Source organism: Peromyscus leucopus, chromosome 1 (assembly GCF_004664715.2).
Source record: "Peromyscus leucopus breed LL Stock chromosome 1, UCI_PerLeu_2.1, whole genome shotgun sequence".
Taxonomy (NCBI): domain Eukaryota; kingdom Metazoa; phylum Chordata; class Mammalia; order Rodentia; family Cricetidae; genus Peromyscus; species Peromyscus leucopus.
The window spans coordinates 106257755-106277617 of NC_051063.1; the positions used below are offsets into that span (position 1 = coordinate 106257755).

Below are 19863 nucleotides of genomic sequence, written 5' to 3' on the forward strand. Positions count from 1 at the left end.
AGGATGTCTTTAGAGACCCAGCTCTGAAACCCAAGGCCAGGGGTGAGGCCAAGGTCAACTTTGAAGATCCACATAAGACAAGCAAGAACAAGTGGTCCTTCCAGAAGCTTCAGTTTTAGGTGCATTTTTGTTTCCATTGTTAAGGAAGTTAAGCTCAGCGGGGACGGCCATGCCCCCCTCCCCCCCCAGCTCTTCCCTCCTCCTTAGCTGTCCCTTCCTCTCTCCTTCACCCTTTCAATCTCCACCTCCAGTCTGTAGACAGACATCACAGGCCCAGGTCCTCTTGGCTTCGCCAGCCCACCCATTTGGCTATAATGACAAAGGTGACTGTAGCCAGGCCTCCATCAGAACCCCAGACCCTAATGTCTGCTCATTTCCACATGGAGTCCAATCTGCACCTCCATCTACATCCGGGTCCAAATCCAATCCCCACCCTCTCCCCGACCCTCCCGGCTTGCAACTGGCTCTCCATCCTTCCACACACGCGCACCAAAACCCAAACGGTTCTGCCTGGCCCTCCTGGACCCACACCCAAAACGAGAAGAGAAGAGGCCCTGCTGGTCCCTGCATCTTAACACATCCTCTGCCACAAGCCTGGTCCAGGCTTGAGCTGTGAGCCTGGGTCTTTCCCAGCTTCCCACCTTAGTCATTGTCAGCCCAGCTCCACAGATAGCATAATAGTATGGGCCAGTCCCACCATCTGGGGTCCCACCGAAAACCCACCACGGCCACCTCCCTAAGGTCTCAGCTTCCTGGGGTAGCTTTTTCTTGCAGCCAGCTTAATGGGTCTGAAAGCACGCCAACGGCTGTGCTGTGGTAGTAAGAATGTCCCTGAGGAATAAACATACTGCCAAGTGGGTTTATGTTTCAAGACGTCTGTCCTCACCCTTGACCAACAGATCACATACAGGGAAACGGTCCAGGACCAGGATAGGGGACCGGGTGGGGTTGGGACATCAATGGGAGGCCGCCTTGTCTAGAAACTGGAGAGTCTTCCTGCCAGACCAGGATCTGCTGGGTTCACTTGAGGAGGCTAGAGATTTGGGGGCAGGCTGGGGCTTGCTCAGCATTTATTTCACACAGTTGTTTAAAATATAATCATTATATATATATTTTATATATAATATATAAAGAGGAATTGAAGTGAGCCACCCCAAAGAAAAAGCTATATTTTATAAATATTTCTGTAGCTCCCACATCCCAAAGGAGGAGGGGGAAAGAAAATAAAAATTTACAACCCAAGTTAGTGGTTCCATGTGGTGGGCACAGGGTCCCAAAAAACATTCTGGAAGGCTGGTCTTTCTGGCCTTGAAAGGTCAAAGACACCCAGTCTTACCCATCCCTGCCCTGGCTTCTTGGAGCAGCCTGGAAGGCAACATGTGGGCACTCGGGCCCCAGGCTGCCAGGTTATTTTTAATCCTATCGGTTTCCTTTGATCCCCCGGCCCTCCCAGGCCACCCAGGCCTCCTGTTCCTGGTGGCTTCCAAGTGGAGTCACAGCACAAGCCACCTCCCACGCCTGGCATCCGAGATCTGCAGGGAAGTCCACCAGGGTCTCCAGGCCCTTCAGCGGGTCCTCTGGGGAGCAGAACCCCTCCACAGGGGCGGAGCACACGGCCTCACTTGCAGACGTAGCGCTCCACTGTGCGCTCACACCTGCGGCAGGTGACGTAGCAGCACCAATGGTACTTGCAATGGCACCTCTCCACCACTCGGTCTGTGTAGGGGTTGTAGCCACGCCCACAGCACATGAGGTCGCAGCTGTCACTGCCGTTGGAAGTCTTGTTGCACTGCCTGGGGGTGGGGACAAGGGGTCAGTGAGTGCCCATCACCACCAGCACCTGCCTCTCCCTGCCAAGCAGCCTGCAGCCTCGCCACTGTGGCTGGCCCCGCCCTCCAAGAAGCTGATCTTAGGGGAAACGGAAGCTCTGCTCTCCTCTAACTTCCCAGTGTTTACACTAAGCTGTGATGGAATTGCCGGGGCTATTTTATTTCCTGAGTTGTCTGGTTTCCCTTTTTTCCCCCTTCTAAATCCCAGGAGAATCTTCAAATCAGTGTCTATTAATCCTGACTTCATATTTAATTTTTTTAAAAAAATGTGTGTATGTAGTATATGCATGGTAATGGTCCATGTGCACAAATGTGTGCACGCATTTATTTGGAGACAGAGGTCCACATTGAATGTCTTACTCTCTTCCACTCTATCATCTATCTATCTACCTATCTCTATCATTTATCTATATCTATTATCTATCTTTATATCTATAATCTGTATGTATCATCTATCTATCTATCTATCTATTGAAAAGGAGTCTCTCACCGAACCCAAAGCTCAGGGATCCACTTGGCAAGACTGGCCAGTGAGTTCTAGGATACCTTCCTGTCCCTGCCTCCACCTCACTGTTAGAGTTATAGATTCATGCCATCACATGGGTGGTAGGGATCTGAACTCAGATCCTCATCTGGGGGAGCGGGAGTTCCAGACAGGGTGTCTCTAGCCCTGACTGTCTGTCCTGGAACTGCTCTGTAGACCAGGCTGACCTCGATCTCACAGAGATCTGCCTGGCTCTGTCTCCCAAGTGCTGGGATTAAAGGCGTGTGCCACCATGCCCAGCTGATCCTCAAGCTTACAAAGCAGGTACTTTCCCAACTGAGCTACCTCCCCAGGCCCTGCCTTCGTAGTTAATCTTTAATTATTCTGCAATGGAGGTGAGTGTCATTTTTGCAATTCAAAAACCCAGGATACATTCTGGAATACTAAAAACAGCCCGGGAGGCAAGGTGGGCTTGGGCACTTTGTCTACTGAGTGCAGACCTGCAGGTGTCCAAGGGAGCCGCAGTGACTCATCTCCCCAGAGGCATTCCTGCACCCTTCTGTTTGTGAAGCAGATGCAATGCACAGCAGCAGTTGCTCACTGGAATCAGTGACAAGCAAAAGTTCTCTTTCTCAACAATGGCACCAAGGCCACTGCTCACCTTCCTCCCTTAAACTATGGCAGGAGGTGAGAAGCCAGGGAGGTCTCAGGGAAAGGCAATGCTCCCCTGCTGCATTTCTCTACCTAGTAAAGAGGCAGCTACGCATGTGGACTGTCCTCTGGGCCAGGGCTAAAGAGGGACTGTGCCTGTGGGATCCAGTTAGGGACAGAGCAGTAGGGGGCTGAGGAACAGGCAGGGTACTGACCCACAGCCCGTGGACAGAGTCCTACACTGATGCAGGATGATCCTCTGCTCATTCCATGGTCTTCTAGGGCCCTGTGCCCAGCCCCTCTGGGTTCCAGAATCATCTCCCCTCCTCAGCTGCTCCTACTCACCCTGCTGCTTCAAAGCACTCATGTTCCTTCCTGTCTCCTCTGCCTGACCCACTCCATCTCCGCTCTGCCGACCCCCTCAATCTGGCCTCCAGATGGGAGCCTGGGCCTCTTCCTCACAGAGCCCTGGCCTGTGGGGACGGAGCCCCAAACCAGCCCTCCCTCTCACAGGCAGGACCGTGGACTGCGGAGGAAGCAGATGCTGGCCGGGCACCAACTATGTGCCAGACACGTTCCCAGACACCCGCTCTCTGCTCCGTATTTCCCTAACCTTGTGAGCACCAGCTTTGTGGAATGCTATGAGGAGCTCCTTAATAAAAGAGTTCCCTGGCTGTGTACCTCTGGGAAACTCCATTTAATCAAATCCTTAGCTGAGGCTCCCTCAGGCCTGGGGGATGACCAGAGACCTTCCCAGGTGCGTCTGATCACAGAACTTTCTTCCCTGGGTTTTCATGAGCCATCTTTGCGAAGGCAGCTGCCTAGTTCCTTAACAGCCCCACCTGGCACACAGTAGGTCCGCAGGCAATCATTATCATGGGATCTTTGTCTTCCCTACCTCCCTATCCAGAGCCAGGGCTGAGCCAGCTGCGGAGACCCCAGGCCCAACCCAAGTAGTCCCCAGGGGACATGGGAGGACTAGAGCCTGGAAGGGGGCGCTTATCAGGAGACAAAGGAGTATCTTCTCTACAAAGCTCATTCGCTCTGCTTTGGGTACTTCCTCGGCTGCCTTAGGTTGGATGCTGCCTCCGCTTCTCCTTGTGCCTCTCAGTTCCTCCTTTGTCCAACAAGCAGGGTGGGCATTTATCCTTCACCTGGTCACATGACACTTACTGAGCTTCCGCTTCATGTCGGGCAGCCCTTCCTCACCCCTGTCTTACAGTACTACCCCTGTTATTTCCCATCTAGGGAGAAGGCGGGGCCGTGAGTGTCTATCCCAGAGTCCCCTTAAGCTCCCTGGAACCTCCTCCCCTCACTGGGCAAGGACTCCACTCTCCAAATGCCAGCTGAGTCACCACCATGCCTGGCCCAGCCCTGAGTGCAGCATCTGTGTGGGTGGCACGGCACTCACCTGTCTTGGGTCCCGTGGGATCCCACCTTCTCGTTCTTCATACAGAAGTCAGGGGAGCTCTGTAGATACACTAGCTCTGAGTCCTTCACAGGCCGGATATCCAGGTCCTTGGGCACCAAGTGCTTGCGGGTACCCATAGGTCGGTGCACCACTTTGGTGGCTGACAGGTAGCGGGTCTTGAGGTCAGCAGCCACATCCCGGAGCTCCTGGAGCCCCTTCCAACAGGTGCGGATGGAGCAGGAGCCAGACACCCCATGGCACTTACACTTCGTTTCCAGGGAGGCACGGAGAGCCTGTGGACAGGCAGGGTGTCGGCAGGATGGCCAGAACCCCTCCCTGGCCTGTCCGGGCCCTGGCCCCCCACTCCACGCCTGGGGGTTCTTGGGGACTCATGTCCCACTGGATCCTCAAGGGAAGGAGCATTTGACTCTAAAGCTAGGAGGGGCTGGGTATCATGCTTCCCCTCCAGGGCAGCTAAGAGGGGCAGGCAGTAAGAGTGGCATTTGCTGGTGCCACTCCTCAGAGACACACTCTCTACAAGCTCACTCTGTGCTCTAACACAACTGCCACAGCCCATCCGGGAGACCCACTCTTCCCCCGTCCTAAACAGGAAGGCTTCGAGATGCGAAGTCTGACACCCAAGTGTGCCGTTAGAAAATTGTAGGGCTGGGATTTGAACCTGTGTCCGACAGTGATTCCAAAAGCTGTGACTTTCAATTGCTCCATGCCTTCTCTCTCTCCCAAAAAAACCAGGACTCACTAGAGGCTTGTCAGAAGAGCAGCAAGAAAAAGAAGAGCAAGAAGGAAGGCAGCTGGGGAGGGATGGAAGAGACAGGAAGGAGACGGGACGGTGGCTTGGGGGGGGGCACCTCCTTCTGGACCCACCCATGGCTGCCAGGTGACACTCCGTCACCACTCAAGGCCTCTGCTCTGAAGGACGAAGCTGGCATGCTGCTGCTACCTGGCAGAGTGTTGTAAGGGTTAAATGAACTGTACCAAAGGGGTGTGTGAGTTATAACTGTTTAAATCAATATTGGCTCTGAAAATGCAGTTTAAATCAGAGCCGTGGAGGAAACTGGAAACCCTTGGGCCAGGGCCTCAGGCAGGATCCAGACCTGGTCTGAGAAATGATTCTTCCCCACGGTCTTCCCTGGGCCTCAGTTTCCTGTGGGTGTCTGAGGGTCAGAGGTCAGACACCTTCTAAGGACCTTCCTATTCAGCTCGTCAAACCCCTCTCCTGCTCACATGACACTTCCCTCTCCCTTGTCTGGCAAGGGTCATGAGTCACCTGGACTCACACTCTGCATCAGCTGGTTGGGGAAACTGAGGCTAGGATTGGCTTGGCCTGGCCCCAATCCCGCAGTCAGTAAGTTGGCAGGAGCTAGGCAAAGTGTCCGGGATCGTCTTTATCATTGCGACAGGAAAAGTGGACCGAGGAAGCATACTAGACATAAAGTCTAGGACGTGCTGGAAACCTAGGAGGGGAGGAAGGAGACGCACAGGGCCACAGGCACCAGAGGCAGAGCCCTGAAACTCGGTTCCTTGAGTCAGGTCGGGAAGCATGCACTAAACTGCCTAACCTGGTGTCATTTAATCCTCGCACAGCCCAGACTACCAGGTAACAGCATTCACTTTTTCCCCCCAGCATTCACCTTTTGCAGGTGACTCCAAGAACAGACTGACATGCCCTGAGATGAAAACCAAGGCTCCTCTTGCCCGCACTGGAGTTCAGGGAGGTGCACCCCAGCTGGAGGCTGAGGTTGCCACAGAGTGGGACTCAGTAAGAGCTCTCTGGGATCCTACAATGGGCAAGCCCCAGGGCTGGGAGGCAGGAGCCCCTGGCTAGGCTCTGAAATAGACCCAGAGTGGGGTTTGGCCTCAGTTTCCCCAGACTGTCCAAGGATGGCCCAGACATTCAAGAGTCCTGACATGAGAGACAGCGGTGACGGGTGGAGCTGTGTGGGTTCCACAGGCTCAGCTTCCTCGGGCCATGTGTTGTTCCTGGCTGAGCTACCCAGAGGTAAATCGTGTGAGAGATTCCTTCTGCTGTACCGGACACTCTTCCTGGGGCCTTGTCCCTATCAGTGGGAAGGGGACAACAGAACCTTCTGGGAGTTGTTCTGGGGTCCCAGGAGGGAAAGAATAAAGCATGGAGCATGTGTTCACACCAGGATTGCAAGACGGTTCAGAAGTAAAGGGGATTGCTATGGAGCCTGAGTTTGATCCCTAAAACCCAGTTGGAGAGGACCAACTCCGCCAAGTCTTACTCTCACTTAATACACACACACACACACACACACACACACACACACACACACACACACACAAGTTCAATTCGGTTCACTCACTGACACACTCACCCAGCCTTTTGGGTAGCAAGTGAGAAACAGGGAGACACTGGCAGCTGATGCTAGGGAGCCATGCTCTCTAGCAGCGTGGATCCCCCTCCCCACGACAAAGAGGTGGTGTGGTGTAAAGCCTGGGGCCCAGTGCCCTCCCTGTCCTGAGGGAAGGCTGGGGAACTTGCAGGAGTTCCCACCCTGTCACCACTTTATAGATGGGAAGGAATGGGGCCAGAGAGGTAGGTCAGTCGCCACTCAGGAAGTTCAGGGCCGGAGAAGGGCAGAACTCAGAGCCCTGGGCTCCTAGCTCATTGTTCCCTCTGCTTGGAGCACCTGAATCTTGGAGACTCCCTAGAGGAGAAGGGGCAGGTGATCCCAAGCTCTAGAGAGGAAAGAGCAGCTGAGTCCCAGCCCATCCCCTCCCCCACACCCTCACGGGGCCCACCATGGGCCCTTCTCCAGCCAGCGGCCCAGGCACACCCTCGGGGGCAGGTGGGGGGTGGTTACCTGTCTCCCCACTTCACTGTTGTGTAGACGCATCAGTTTATTGGCTTGGGATCCTGTTTTTTTCACCTTCATAGGAGCATCGGAAAACTTGGCTCCCATGAGGAGCCCGTAGCTGAGGTTGTCCGCACATCCTCCCCAGCGGTTCCCGGGCCCGGGTGGCTCACCTGGGACAGGGCCGCAGGAGCAGCCGGGCAGGTCGCCAGAGGTGCAGGCCCGGGCGATGGTGTGGCTGATGGTGGCGGCCGACAGGGCATACACGAAGGCTGACTCCCGGGTACCTGTGGGAGAGGTGAGGGTCAGCGGGCTGGAGGTCAGGAGGAGGTCAGCCCCTGGCCCCGAGGCCGAGGCTGCTTTCCTCCATCCAGCTCAGCACAGAGGGACCCAGCTGTCACCAGGGCAGTGCAGGAGAAAGACCGCAAGGCTTGCAGCCTGTCACTCCCAGCCCACAGTGTACCCTGATGCCCTTCACCAAGAGTCGGGGTGCTTTACATAAGCAAAGACCTCAGCCCCCTGAGTCCTTGTAGGAACTCAGGAGTAAGCCAGTTTAGAAACCTGGTCTTTGCACATAGAATCTCACTACTAAGCTGAGGCCATACTGGCCATGTGTTCTTGGAGCAGGAGGGAATTGGGGACACACAGACACAGGCGGAGGGAGAGCACCATCTGACGGGGTTGGGGTACTGCAGAATACCCACAGCCACCGGGAGCTTCTGCGGACCCAGGGGGACGGCATGGCCCCCCTGACAACTCACGCCCAGACCTGCAGCTTCTGGAACAATGAGACAACATGCAGCCCCTGCTGCCTGGGACCTATCTTACTGCCACCGCCTCTCACGTACTGGGATTACAGTCTCATACTGGGATTGCAGTCCGGCCACTACTCACGACTGGCAGACAGTGCATTTCCATGTTTGAAGCCAGCCGGTATGCGGGACAAGGACACTGTGATGGAGCCCCGGGAAATGGGCACAGAGCCAGTGGGCTCCCGCTCCGTTCTAGGCCGCCCTGGCCCCACATCTGAACCCTGACCCCGACTGTTAACTAGCCGTCAGCACTCCCCTAAAGCTCAGTTTCCTTAGCTGGGAAGGCCTGCCTGGCGTTCAGACATCTCAGCAAGGAGGGAGAGGTGCCATCGCTGAAACCCAGTGATGATTGACAGAGCGCATGTGGGGGACATTAGCCTGTGTGCACCCAGGTCCCCACACCACCTTCAGGAAGCCTGCTTCAAAGCTCTCTGCTGCCCCGACTACTCTGTGCACAGAAGCAGCCCCTGCCAACCAGCTTTGCCTAGGTCCACTGGCCTGCCCAGGGGTGGGCTGCACACCGGCCTCGTTATATTGATGTGGCTTTCAGCACAGCAAGGAGCCACCTTGGTGCCTCTCTGGCCATATCCTTCCTTCATCCGTGCGTTATAGCACATGTGTGTCCTGAAGTGTTATTCGGGCCAATGTATGTGCTGATATATTCACTCGCTAATATTTATTCATTCCCCAGTCCGTGCCTGAAACCCGTATCTGTGAATGACTCATCCGCTCAAGCGTCCATCCAGCCACGGCTGATCCATCTGTGTAACCATCCATCTCTTCACTCATCCGTCCACCCGTGAATCCACGCACCTATCCAAACACACAGAGCTTCCGCCTGGATCCTCCCACCGCGGCCGGGCAGCGCCCCACAGCCCCTACCTCTTTCCAGGTCGAGCAGGTAGTTGGGGGCGAGCTCGATGGAGGAGCAGTTCCAGCGCATGTCGGCGAAGGCCCTGCGGCAGGCCTTCATGGCCTCCCGTGCCGCGTACACGACGGTGCGCATGAGCTCCAGGTTGCTGCGGCACAGCTGCACCTGCGCAGACACCAGGCCCTCCAGCTGTTTGCAGTGTTGCGTCTGGTTGAGGGCCAGGGCCGCTGGCGTCTTGGACAGTGCCCTGCATACCCCGAAAACCACCAAACGGAAGAAAGACAGGGTGTAAGGGGGCATTCGATCCGCAGGCCAGCCCTCCCCTCGACAGACTCCGAGTCACTGTTGCCAGGAGCCAGGAAATCGCAAGGCAAAGAGCCACGTGGCAGAGCCATGGCTCACCTGCCCTAGCCCACCCGCTGCGTGCGACCTGGGGTGTGACATTGTCTCTCTCTGGGCCTTCTGCCCTAATTCTAACACAAAAATCGCATCCTTTATCCTGCCTGAACTGTGCGATTGTCTTAGGAATGAACGCATGTACAGTCTGCAAAGCACTGCCAGCCACAGCCTCAGTCCTCCTGGCCATGAATTACTACCATTCCTTCCCTTCATTCAGCACTGGTAGCTAGGTGCCAGAACCAGGGCTAACTGCTTGAGTCTCATAATGATTGCACGTGCTATTAATGAAGCCATTACGCTATTGCACACCACGAGTTAAGAGCTTTACACCATTACTGGGTTTAATTCTACAGCCATTTTATCACCATTGTGAAGTCCACACCTATGCAAAGGATTGCTATTCAACAGTTCAAGGACACTGAACTTCATGGTGATCCAGACTCTAGAAAATTCAATATCTAATCCAGATATTCAATGATCACTGGTTCCCTCCCGTTTTTTAGGGTTTTAAAGTTGTACGTGGCACATCCCTGCATGGGATTTGGTGATACTGGGACTTTCCTACCACCATGCCTTTGCCCAAGACTGCCCTGATGCCAGGAATGCCTTTTCCTTCTTGTACCCACATGAATAAAAGAACTTCTACACATTGAAGAAATACCGAATAGGCACCAAGACTTCCCAGCCTCTTTTGGCTGTGAACATGGCATAGACCTTTTCCTCCAGCACCTAGCCTAAGGGCTAGACAAGTCCATCAGCAATGAGGCACAAAGGCCCAGATGGTCCAGCTCCTAGGCTGACCTAGGCAAAGGCACGAGCTTGAGACACTGCTGTGTGACTTGGACAAATTACCTAACCTCTCTGGGCCTCATGGCCCTCAGCTGCTGTGACCATTTCTACTTCAAAAGACAATGGGGGAGGGTCTTAAGTAAGATCATGTATTCACCTCAGGCACGATGACACATGCCTGTGACCCTAGACTTGGGAGCCTCAGCTCATTGCCGAGGGAATCTTAGATGGAAAGGAGTGAAGAGGACCAGTTTCCTCCCTGTGCTGTGCCAACTAGAGTGTACTGTTCTTCCTCTTTGAGCAGCTACGAAACCCTGGCAAAGGCCACAGGAGGTAATTCTTAATAAGTGGGCTTCTTCCTGCCTCTGTCTGCCGCACTCCACCTGCCATATAACCCCACCCTTACCCCCACCCCACACAGAAACAGACCACAGACCCAGCACGTAGACCCCTGAGGGCAGAGGGCCTGGCCTGACATTGGTGGTTAGGATGCCTTACCTAGCCTAAGAGCCAAGAGGAGCGTCCTTTCCTGCGGCCCTGGCCACACCAGCCCAAACCATAGAGAGGGAACAGGCAGGGTACGTCTCTCAGATGGCTTCCCGGCCATTTGGCTTGGTGGCATCACCTGTGAAGCCTGCCTGGGTGGGCTCAGACTGTAGAGGCAGATGGTCCCTGTGTGGACCCTCCCCTCCTCAGCACAGCACAGCAGGCCTCCCACAGCCCAGGAGCCCAGCCAACAGGGCCAGCAGAGCGTGCCTGGCTCCTTACAAGCCGTCAGTGCCCGGCGGGTAGGACCCACCCCTCCATTCTTGCTGCTCACTAGCTCTGTCTTTTATGTTCTCTCTGGTTAAAGTGGAAGGTTCCCACGGCCAGAGGCACACAGCCCATGCAAGCAGCACGGCTGTCTTCTTGGCTTTACCCTAGGCATCTGCTCACCTAAAAGTAGGGTGCTAGCCAAGAAGTGGGGTGCTGATGGAGCCCTTCCTGCTGAGCAGTACAGGCAGCTCCTGAGGGCTGCAGCTACTCTCTGGCACAGCGCCCAGTGTTCCCCAGTACCTGGGGCTCACTGGTGGAGGGATCTGGGGGACTCTGCTTCCCTGGCCCCCCTTCCCTCTGAAGTCCCCAGGCATTTGCCTACCCTGCCCCAGGCTAACAGGATCCTATCTAGGAGGGTACCTCCCAGAGGTCTACCGCAGCAGGATACTTGAAGCTCTTCCCAGGCTCCTGGAAGTGGGGGCAGGCAGAGTGCAGCCAGACCACTGTCCGGGACAGAGGGACATGGGCATCCATGGGACCCCCCCAGGAGCAGCTGGCACAGCACTACACCTACTGCCCCACCCCCACGCACTGCAAGGGCTTCCCAGGCATCCGCTGATTAGCGGTAATGACCCGGGTAAGTGAGCCCCCTTGGGGAGGCAATCAGGACTAAGACAGAGGCGGGGGAGCCACCCTGGACAGCTCACCAGCCGGTCTGGTCCAGAATACCCCTAATTGGAAACATTTCAGTTTATCTGGAGTGGGGATGTGGGGGAGAGGACGCAGGAGAGGACAGGAGGGAACAGAGAGTTCACTGGGGAGTCTATGCCATGGGTTGGGAGGGATTCTCTCCTGCAGGAGTTGGGGGTTCTCCTGGTTCAAGCTACTGGGCTACTCATTAACCATCACATCAACCATGTGATCTGGGCAAGTCACTGCCAGTGACCAGCCTCAGTTCCCCAGTTTATAGTATTCCGTGTTCACAGTTCTGTGGGTGAGGGCATTTCCCAGTGTACAGCTGGAGTTCCTTCCGCTCCTCACCTAGTCATAGTCTTCCATCTCTGACCACTGAACCTATCTCCACGCCTCTTGGTCCTCCCGCCCGAAGGCCCTGAGGGGCTCATTGCCTCCTCCCACCAAAGCCTTCTTTCCTGGCTAGTCAGTCTCTAAGGGGCCTTCCTGGGGTTGCCAGGAGCCCTGTGTCCAGGCAGTTCTGTGGTACCTGAGTCAGAAAAGGCCTTCCTGATGGCCCTACTCTTTACAGGCTCGAGTGCTTGGGCCAAGGCCTCTTGCTATCATTCTGCAGTCTGGCTCTCACGGTGCTAAGTAAAACCAAACTATTTGGTCGGGGTTACTTGGACAGAACTAGACGTCAAAGGCCTCAGAAGCACCCCCAGAGGTGGCCTCGCAGTGGGTTGAGCCTGGCATCAAAAATTTCACTCGGAAAATTAGGAGACCATTGTCATGGTACTGCCTAGGCCTCAGAGGCCCCTGCCTGGCCCCATATCCACAGCATCATCCTTAAGGAGAACTCTGATTGGTTGCCTTGCTCAGACACTTGCTAGCCGGAGTGGAAAGGCGTTTCCATGAACTGCCAGCCCCGTTGGAAGGCGAGCAGGACTTGCCCACTTCTGTGTGCAGCTAATCAGAGGCAGATCCCAGGTAGAAGCTAGACCTCCCAGAGCCCAGGCCAGGACTCCTTCTAGCCCAGGTCTGACCTGAGAAGCTGAGGTCCAGACAGGCTGAAGGCTTGCCCAAGGTCTGCCTGGCAGAAGGTGACCGCTCAAGCTGAGCCCAGATTCCGAGGCTGGCACACTCTTTCTGCTCCGCTTCACAGCCGCTGCCTTCCTTCCAGAGCCTCTTTAGACTCTTCCTAGAGAGGACCCGCCCTTGCTGAGTGGCAGGCAGGCTCTGTGCAGCCAGCTGCTCTGAGAGGACAACCTCCAAGGGCCCCCAAGCTGGCCTGGAGCCTTGCCTCTCCCCTCCTCCACAGAGGGAGCAAAAGGCTCACACCTGCTCCCCGCCCCGACTTGACCCATCTTGATTTCCCCCACCTCTGGCTTTGGAGGTAACCTGCTCTCAAGGCTCTCAGTGTATCTCTAGGCGAGTTAGTTCTGACCCTGCTCCCCGACCCCCCATCCCACCTGTTTAGGTTGTCTGTCCCAGAAGCCCACCAGGTGGGCACCTCAGGTCACTCAGCCACATCTGGTTTCAGTTCTTGTGTCAAATGTCCCTTTCATCTCCAGGTCACTTTTCCGAGCCCAAGCACATGGTCCCCAGGACCGCCCAGGACAGCTGGCCCTGGTGAGTCCCCACCCCCACCCTGGGACTTCCTTCTACCGACAGCCCGACTCGAAGGCCGCTCTACTCCTCACTGGCTAGGAAACTGGTTAAGAACCTCCGAGGTCTTCCTTTCCTCCTCTGCTCAGGGAAACAATACACAGCACAGGTCGGGAGAGTGAAACCAACCATGTGTATGTTGGAAACAGCATGTAGCACACAGCAAGGCTGCATCTGTGTGCACAAGTGCCTACGCCCACGCCCGCTATTTCCCCGTGGGCAGAGCATTTGAATCCAGGGCCCCACAGGCTGTGTCCCCAACCCTTATTGCATTACTTTATTAAATCGTCAGACACAGTCTCACTCCATGGCTCAGGATGGCTTTGAACTCATCTGTAGCCCGGGTGAACTTGTGATCCCCCTGCCTCAGCCTCTTCAGTAGCGGAGATTACTGGCCTATGTCACCCAGCCTGGCTCTACTATTCTTCAGCTCCACCTCTCCTCCCAAGTCCTTCTCTATCTTCCAACCCCAGCAATAGTTGAACCATTGTCAAGGTTTAGCCTCTTGAGCCCTCTGCTTGGTTCTGATCTCACAGTCACAGAGGACCAGCATGTGACAGGTCTTGTGGCAGTTACTTAGCCTCTCTGTACCTTAACTTCCTTATTGTGAACCAACAGTGATAAGACTGTCACCTATCACAAGGGTGCTAACCAATCAGATAGAGGCCTCCAGCTCTCAGAGCCGGAACAGGACACTGCCTGCAAGGCACCCTGGCTCCTGCTCCCTGCAAGAAGGGTCAGGGCATGCTCCTGCCTCCATACTTCTGTTCAAGCTCTTCCTCCTGGGACACCTGCTTCACATTCCACCGCTGCCCATCAAGTCCTCCCTGGGTGGGGGGAATGTCTTGAAGGCAGACACTGAGCTGTGCCCATTTGTGCCATGGCTTAGACTCCCGGGCGGAGCTAAGCTGGGTGTTGCTCTCAGCCAGCCACCTACCCCACCCAGCACGTGCCAGCTTGGGGCTGAGTGAGTCACATGCATCCCAGAATCTCCGTGTTCCCTTACTGGACAGGTAAAGAGGGACAAGAGCAGTGTCCTCAGGACCCTTTATGAGCAAAATGAGTCACCCGAGTCTGGTTCTCAGCCGCGAAGGCCCTTGCACCTCTCAGCATCTTCCTACTTTCCCTCACCTCCTGCTGTGAAAACAGTGGTTGTGGTGGTGAGGGGGGGTCCTCTCCTGACTTGTGTCCTGCCTGGTGTAAGAATGGCCTAAGAGTAGCAGGAGGAGGTGGGAGGGGACCCCCCCAGGGCAGACAGACCTCCTTTCTTCTAAAGCAGAAGCACATGAAGATGGGAATTACTTAATCAATACCTCAGCACCAGAAAGGGTTGATCAAGTGACCTCAAGACTGTCTTCCAGAGGTCCAGTGTCCTGTCATCCTCTCTCCCAGCTAATCCATGGGCTCTCTTCAGTGCCTCTAATCTATCCCCTGTTTTATCTGAAGGCTCCCTACACGTGATCCAAGGAGAGACTCACATGTCCTCTCTAGACTCTCCCACCCTGGCACTGTGCTCTGAGAGTCTCCTTCCCACCGCCTACCTGACCAACTCCTCCGCAGCTCAAAGTGGCAGGCCGTGGAAAATCTCTGTAACCCACATGGGTTGACCCAACCAGGCTTCCCTCCTCTGAGCCCCCCCCCCCCACGCCCGGGTCCCCACTGCCTAGAGCTCTTGGAAAGTTATTTACAGTTGGGGCTTATCTCTCCCAGCCCAGGGGCAGCTCCTTCAGGAAGGGGCTGCTTCCCCCCCTCACCCCACTCCCTCCACACTGCCTCCAGCAGCCACCACAGGAGGAGCAGGCACTTCATGGGGAAACCAGGGGGGGCAGGGGATTGCCCCCAGCAACCATTTATCCCTACTGGACACCCTGCACGTGTGCTCACAGCCTCTGGCAGTTCAGGAGCTCTCTAGGGAGCTTCCTATCTGATCCCAGCGAGCCAGTACTAATTATCCTTCTGGCCGCGACCCAGTACACTGAGCCCCCCCCCCCCCCGGAGGTAGTCCTAGAGTGACACTTCCCCCAAGGTCGCCCAGGTGGAGGGGGTCAAAACTGTCTTTGCAGACCGACAGGAGGCTGACAGGCCAGGATCCAGAGCTGCCCCACGTGTCCTGCACTAAGCAGACCCTCTGGGTTGCGCCCCTTGGAGAGAACGTTTCCGAAGTCCCTCACTGGCCTTTGCCCAACCCTGGCCTGGATGAGAAAATCCCCTCACCCACTTCGCAAGCTCGCGGAGGGTAAGAACAACATTTCACAGAGGAGGTGGCCGAGGCTTTAAGAAGGACTGGTCCCCGCCCCCGACGCCCAAGCCGACTTGGCCTCGCAGATTTTGGTGCTCTCACTCAACCTCTCCAGCCGCCCGCCCCGTGGCCCCAGGGAGTGAAAGCGGGGTCCTACTTACAGCCACTTGATGCCATAGCACACGCCGGTGTGGAGCGCCAGGGCGAAGAGCAGAGCCTCGCAGACCTGCGGCCGCGCCCTCATCGTCGCGCGCGCCCGGCGCTCCCGGGGGTCGCACCCTGCAGGAGCCGCGCCGCCGAAGTCCGCCGCCTGCAGGCCACCACCGCCGCCGGTCCTGCGCGCACGCCGCCTGCAGTCGGGAAGAGCGGGGCGGCGGGTTAAGGCGGTGCGCGGGCTGGGAGGCGTTTTATTCAAATTACAAAGGAGGGGTCGGGCCCGGGAGGCCGAGCGAGGCAGGCGTCCGCTCCCGCCCCGTACCGCCCGAGACCCGCCGGCGTCAGGCTCGGATTAGGTGAGGACGGAGCCCGGCCGAGGGCGTGTCGCCCAGGCGATCAGGGCTGTACCTCCCAGCAAGGACCGGGTGCTGCAGAACGGAGGTGCTAGGGGAGACCCAGAAGAGAGCCTGGAGAGGACCGCAAGCCGCGGGTGGCGAACGAGACATCCGCCCGAGAGGCGCACGGACAAACCAAGGAAACGACCGCAGGGAGAGGAACGAGGGCCCTGGGCCGAGGCTGCTGGTCCGGAAGGGATTTGGGCTCCGATTAGAATCCACGGTATTGATTACTAGTTGTTGCAGCCTTGGTGATTCTATGGTTCATGCCGAGTTTCTCTTTTACAGAGAAGTTTCCGTGTGGCCACCTTTGCTCCTCCCAGTCCTGTGATAGGTATTGTCACCCCCTCCATCTCAGACAAGGAAACTGGAGCCCAGAGATGGGAAACCGGCTTAGTGAGCGCCTGGTTGGTGCTGGGCTGTTCAGCTATCTCGTCTACCTGTGCCTCGCCAGGTCGGGTCAGAAAGAAAACGGAAGACTTGCCTCCTCTGGGCACCTACTTTTCAGTATGGGAAAGGGAAATTGGAAAAATGCAATGGTGGTGGATGCTCTTCACACACTGAGGGATCTGAAGTGCCACTTCAGACATGCCACTTCTGTGCCATGGTCAGGACTAGGCACCGCCAGAGCTCCTTAGCGGAGCAGGGAAGCTCCGGGCCTGCAAGGGATTGCTTCGGGCCGCCAGGCGGCGGGCTCGGGCCGCGGAGGAGCCGCTACCCCGCCCGCTTGCAGCCTGCGGAGCCGCTTTCTGAGGCTTGCCCGCTCATCATTCTCACCTCATTAACTCCCTTCCCGGCTTCTCCCAAATTTACCAACACCTGGCGTTCGCCCCGAATATACACAGCCCCCCTCTCCTCTGGAGAAGCAAAGACAAAGGGATTCCTTCCTGAGGGGTCTACAGAGTCTGAAGAAGGAGGTGCCAGACTTGGGGGAGGTGCTGGTGGGGAGGAGGTCGCTGCAACAGGGAAAAGCGGTTCTCTTCTGGCTCTGTGAGCTTGGGCAAGCCCTCAACCACCCCAGCCTTAGTTTTTCCTTTTATAAAAACAAAGGACTGGACTCTAGCGTTCTGATCTCCGTCTGAAATTCTCTCTGTAACCACTATTACGTACCTGTGTAGCCTGTGCACGTGTGTGTGCCCTGTACATGCGCGTGCGCGCGCGCGCGCGCACACACACACACACACACACACACACACACACACACACACACACACACACACACACTGGGATTTGAGACGTCATAGTTTTCTGGGGCCTTCTGGCAGAATCAAGAGGAATCCAAGTAGAAAACCTTGAATTACTCCCCCCACCTCCTCCACAGAATCCCCCAGGTCCCAAGTGCTTGGCACAAGCGAGTCCAGGCTGGGGTCTCAGCGGGATTTTTGGTGTAGTCCGACTCCTCCTCCCATCTCTTCTATATCCAAATCTTTCCCTCGCTATTGGAAGCTTACACACTTCCCCAAACCAGAAAAGTATCTGCAGGATCGCGGCGGAGGGGAGCTCTCAAAACCCCAGTCATTGTCTCTTTGTTCATTCCTTAACTGTGGGATCGCACAAGGCGCCCAGACCTCCTGAGTGGGAAGGGAAGGGCAAGGGCTGGTCTCAAAAGGAAGCTCAAGGACTTACAGCGTGGTATCAGTGTCCAGCTCAACTCTCCTAGTGAGGAGGGGTGGCCCAGATCGCACAGCAGAGAGGGACCCAGGCCTCCGGCTACTCTCTGCTCTTCCCAGCAGTCCGGCGGCCCTAGACTTCTTCCGCCACTGCGGCGCGTTGCTGAGGGAGCACCTTTGGGCCTGGGCCTTTGGGTCCTGACATTATTCTTGTCCTACCTAAGAAGGTCCAGGACAGCAACGCGAGCCGCTGGGTCACCCTCAGCTTGCGCCCTGAGGGTCAGAGCGCACTCGCCTTGGGGAGTCCCCGACCCACCAGGGGGCGCTAAGCCTGGGTTTGAAGAAAGATCTGCCCCGGCCTCACACAGTGGGACTTCGGGCAAGTCCCCTCCTTTTCCTGGGCTCTAATGTTCCCGTCTTGGATGAAGTGCAGAGTGACTTCCCTCTTGGCCCTGGTTATCTCATAAGACTTGTTTTGGTTAGCCCTGAACTAACTACGCAACCTCTTGCTTCAGCCTGGGCTCGCAGCCTGCGTTGGAGACAGTCTCGCAGTGGGCCCGCGGAAAAGAGCAGTGCTTAGAGATAGATAAAGGAGAGCAATCCTTTCTTCTTCTCCTTGGACAGTAAGTCCAAGCTACCCGCTGGCAAGCAGTCGGAGGAACGAGCCTCTTGGGGTTGTGCAAACGCTGGACACCACGGGCACTTTAGCCCGGCCCCTGGCCGCCAACAGGTGGTCTTAAGGCTTGGAGCTGTCGAGAGCTCTAAAAACTTCACTTTAAGGTAGCCTCCCCGCTCAGCCTAACCGGCAAGGATTTGCCAAACCTCTCCCAACCGCAATGTGCCATGCTGGCCCAGGATTTGTTGCTGCGCTCGGTCGGAGACAATATCCGCACCACTATAATGTTTAAGCGGGCCGCTCCACAACGGAAAGGTTGCGACAGGGACGCCGAGCGACAGCTTCAAGGTTACCTGCGAGGCTGCGTGAGACCTGGCTTTAAGCTCAGCCCAGACTCTTTCAGGACCTTCTATGTTGCGCCAGGTCACCGCGGAGACGCAGTGTTTGGAAAGTGGAAAGGAAGAGTGCGGAACTCCTGCCACCCGCTGGAGCCGGATCCTGCGTTCCCAAAGACCGTGAGGGACATGGAGACACCCCAGTGCCACGGGCGGAAGATACAGGGCTGGTGGAACTCAGCCAGATGTTCGGAGTGGCTCCAGATGTGACGCGGGGCGGGGGACAGGACTATCCTCCCTACCCCCCAACCTGAAGCTCAGGTCGATAAACAAATTCACCCCCCCCCCTTCCCAGTTGCCTCTAGGCGCCCTTCTCACCACCCGGAGCTCCCCACCTCCGGCTCTGGTAGGAGCTGAGGACTTCTCAGCCTTTTGTCCCCCTCTCCCGCCTCCTCACACACACCCTCTGTCGCGGTATCCAAATCTCCCACCCCCGGGATGGCTCGGGCGTGACCTCATCAACCCGCAGACTGCGAGGGAGGGGACCTAGTCCAGGGACGGGGGGGACAAATCGAAAGAGCTGGAGAAGAACTGAAGGAACCGTGCAACCCACCCCATCCGGCAACCCCCTAGTCCCCTGGTCCCCAGGTCATTCTGGCAGCTGTGCTCTGCCAAGGGGAGTTATTGCTGCACAGGAGAGAGGTGAGGAAAAGAAGAGGAGTGGGTGCCCACTAGAGAGGTCTCTTGGGCCCAGTCGCCTCCCTCCCTACCCCAGCGGGTCCCTGATGAACATCTGCCCACAGCCACTGCTCACCTTCGGACTCCTCTCCTGGCGCTCCCTGCGTACCCCGCAGCCTCGGCCACCCTCGGAAGCTGGGAGTGCGGTCCCCGCCGGTAGGAGCGACTAGGACAGCCTCTCCCAGAGGCGGCACAGCGGGGCGCAGGGGATCCTGGCACTCGGGGCGCGGACACTGGCTGCTCTCGGCTCTGCTCGGCTCTCTGGCCTGCGCTCGCGGATCTCCGGAGCTCTCCCTTCTCCCGGCACGATCTGCGGCGCCCGGCGGCCCAAGCGCTTTATAAGGCTCGGACCGCCGCTTTGATCCGCCCACGTCAGCGCGCCGACTCCCCACCCGGTGGCTCGCACGGGGCGGGGGCGGGGTCCCCATGACGCCTCGGACCCGCGGCGCCCGTCCGGCGCTCCGGGACACTTCGCACCCTATTGCAGTACGAAAGGGAACTTGCTCGCCACAGCCCGTGTTGAAAAGCGTGCCTGCTGCGTGCCAGCAGCGCGCCGGGCGCATGGAAGGCCCACCTCGAAAGCTTGTAATAA

At 56.8% G+C, this 19863-nt stretch overlaps 1 protein-coding gene across 2 annotated transcripts; it reads right to left on the reverse strand.

The window, feature by feature from the left end:
* Positions 1–1057: 1057 nt before the first annotated feature.
* Wnt11 (Wnt family member 11) lies at positions 1058–15771 on the reverse strand. Of its 2 annotated transcripts, none has more exons than XM_037197260.1 (5): positions 15583–15771; positions 8910–9145; positions 7389–7502; positions 4376–4668; positions 1058–1793 (listed from the first exon to the last, which is right to left on the reverse strand). In XM_037197260.1, the coding sequence occupies exons 3-5, from the start codon at positions 7476–7478 to the stop codon at positions 1619–1621; spliced, it is 558 nt and encodes a 185-aa protein (XP_037053155.1). In that variant the 5' UTR covers positions 7479–7502; positions 8910–9145; positions 15583–15771; the 3' UTR covers positions 1058–1618. The 2 variants fall into 2 exon arrangements, with proteins under 2 accessions (XP_037053155.1, XP_028733320.1); XM_028877487.2 differs by having other exon boundaries at positions 7225–7502; positions 15583–15765.
* Between the last annotated feature and the right edge of the window lie 4092 nt (positions 15772–19863).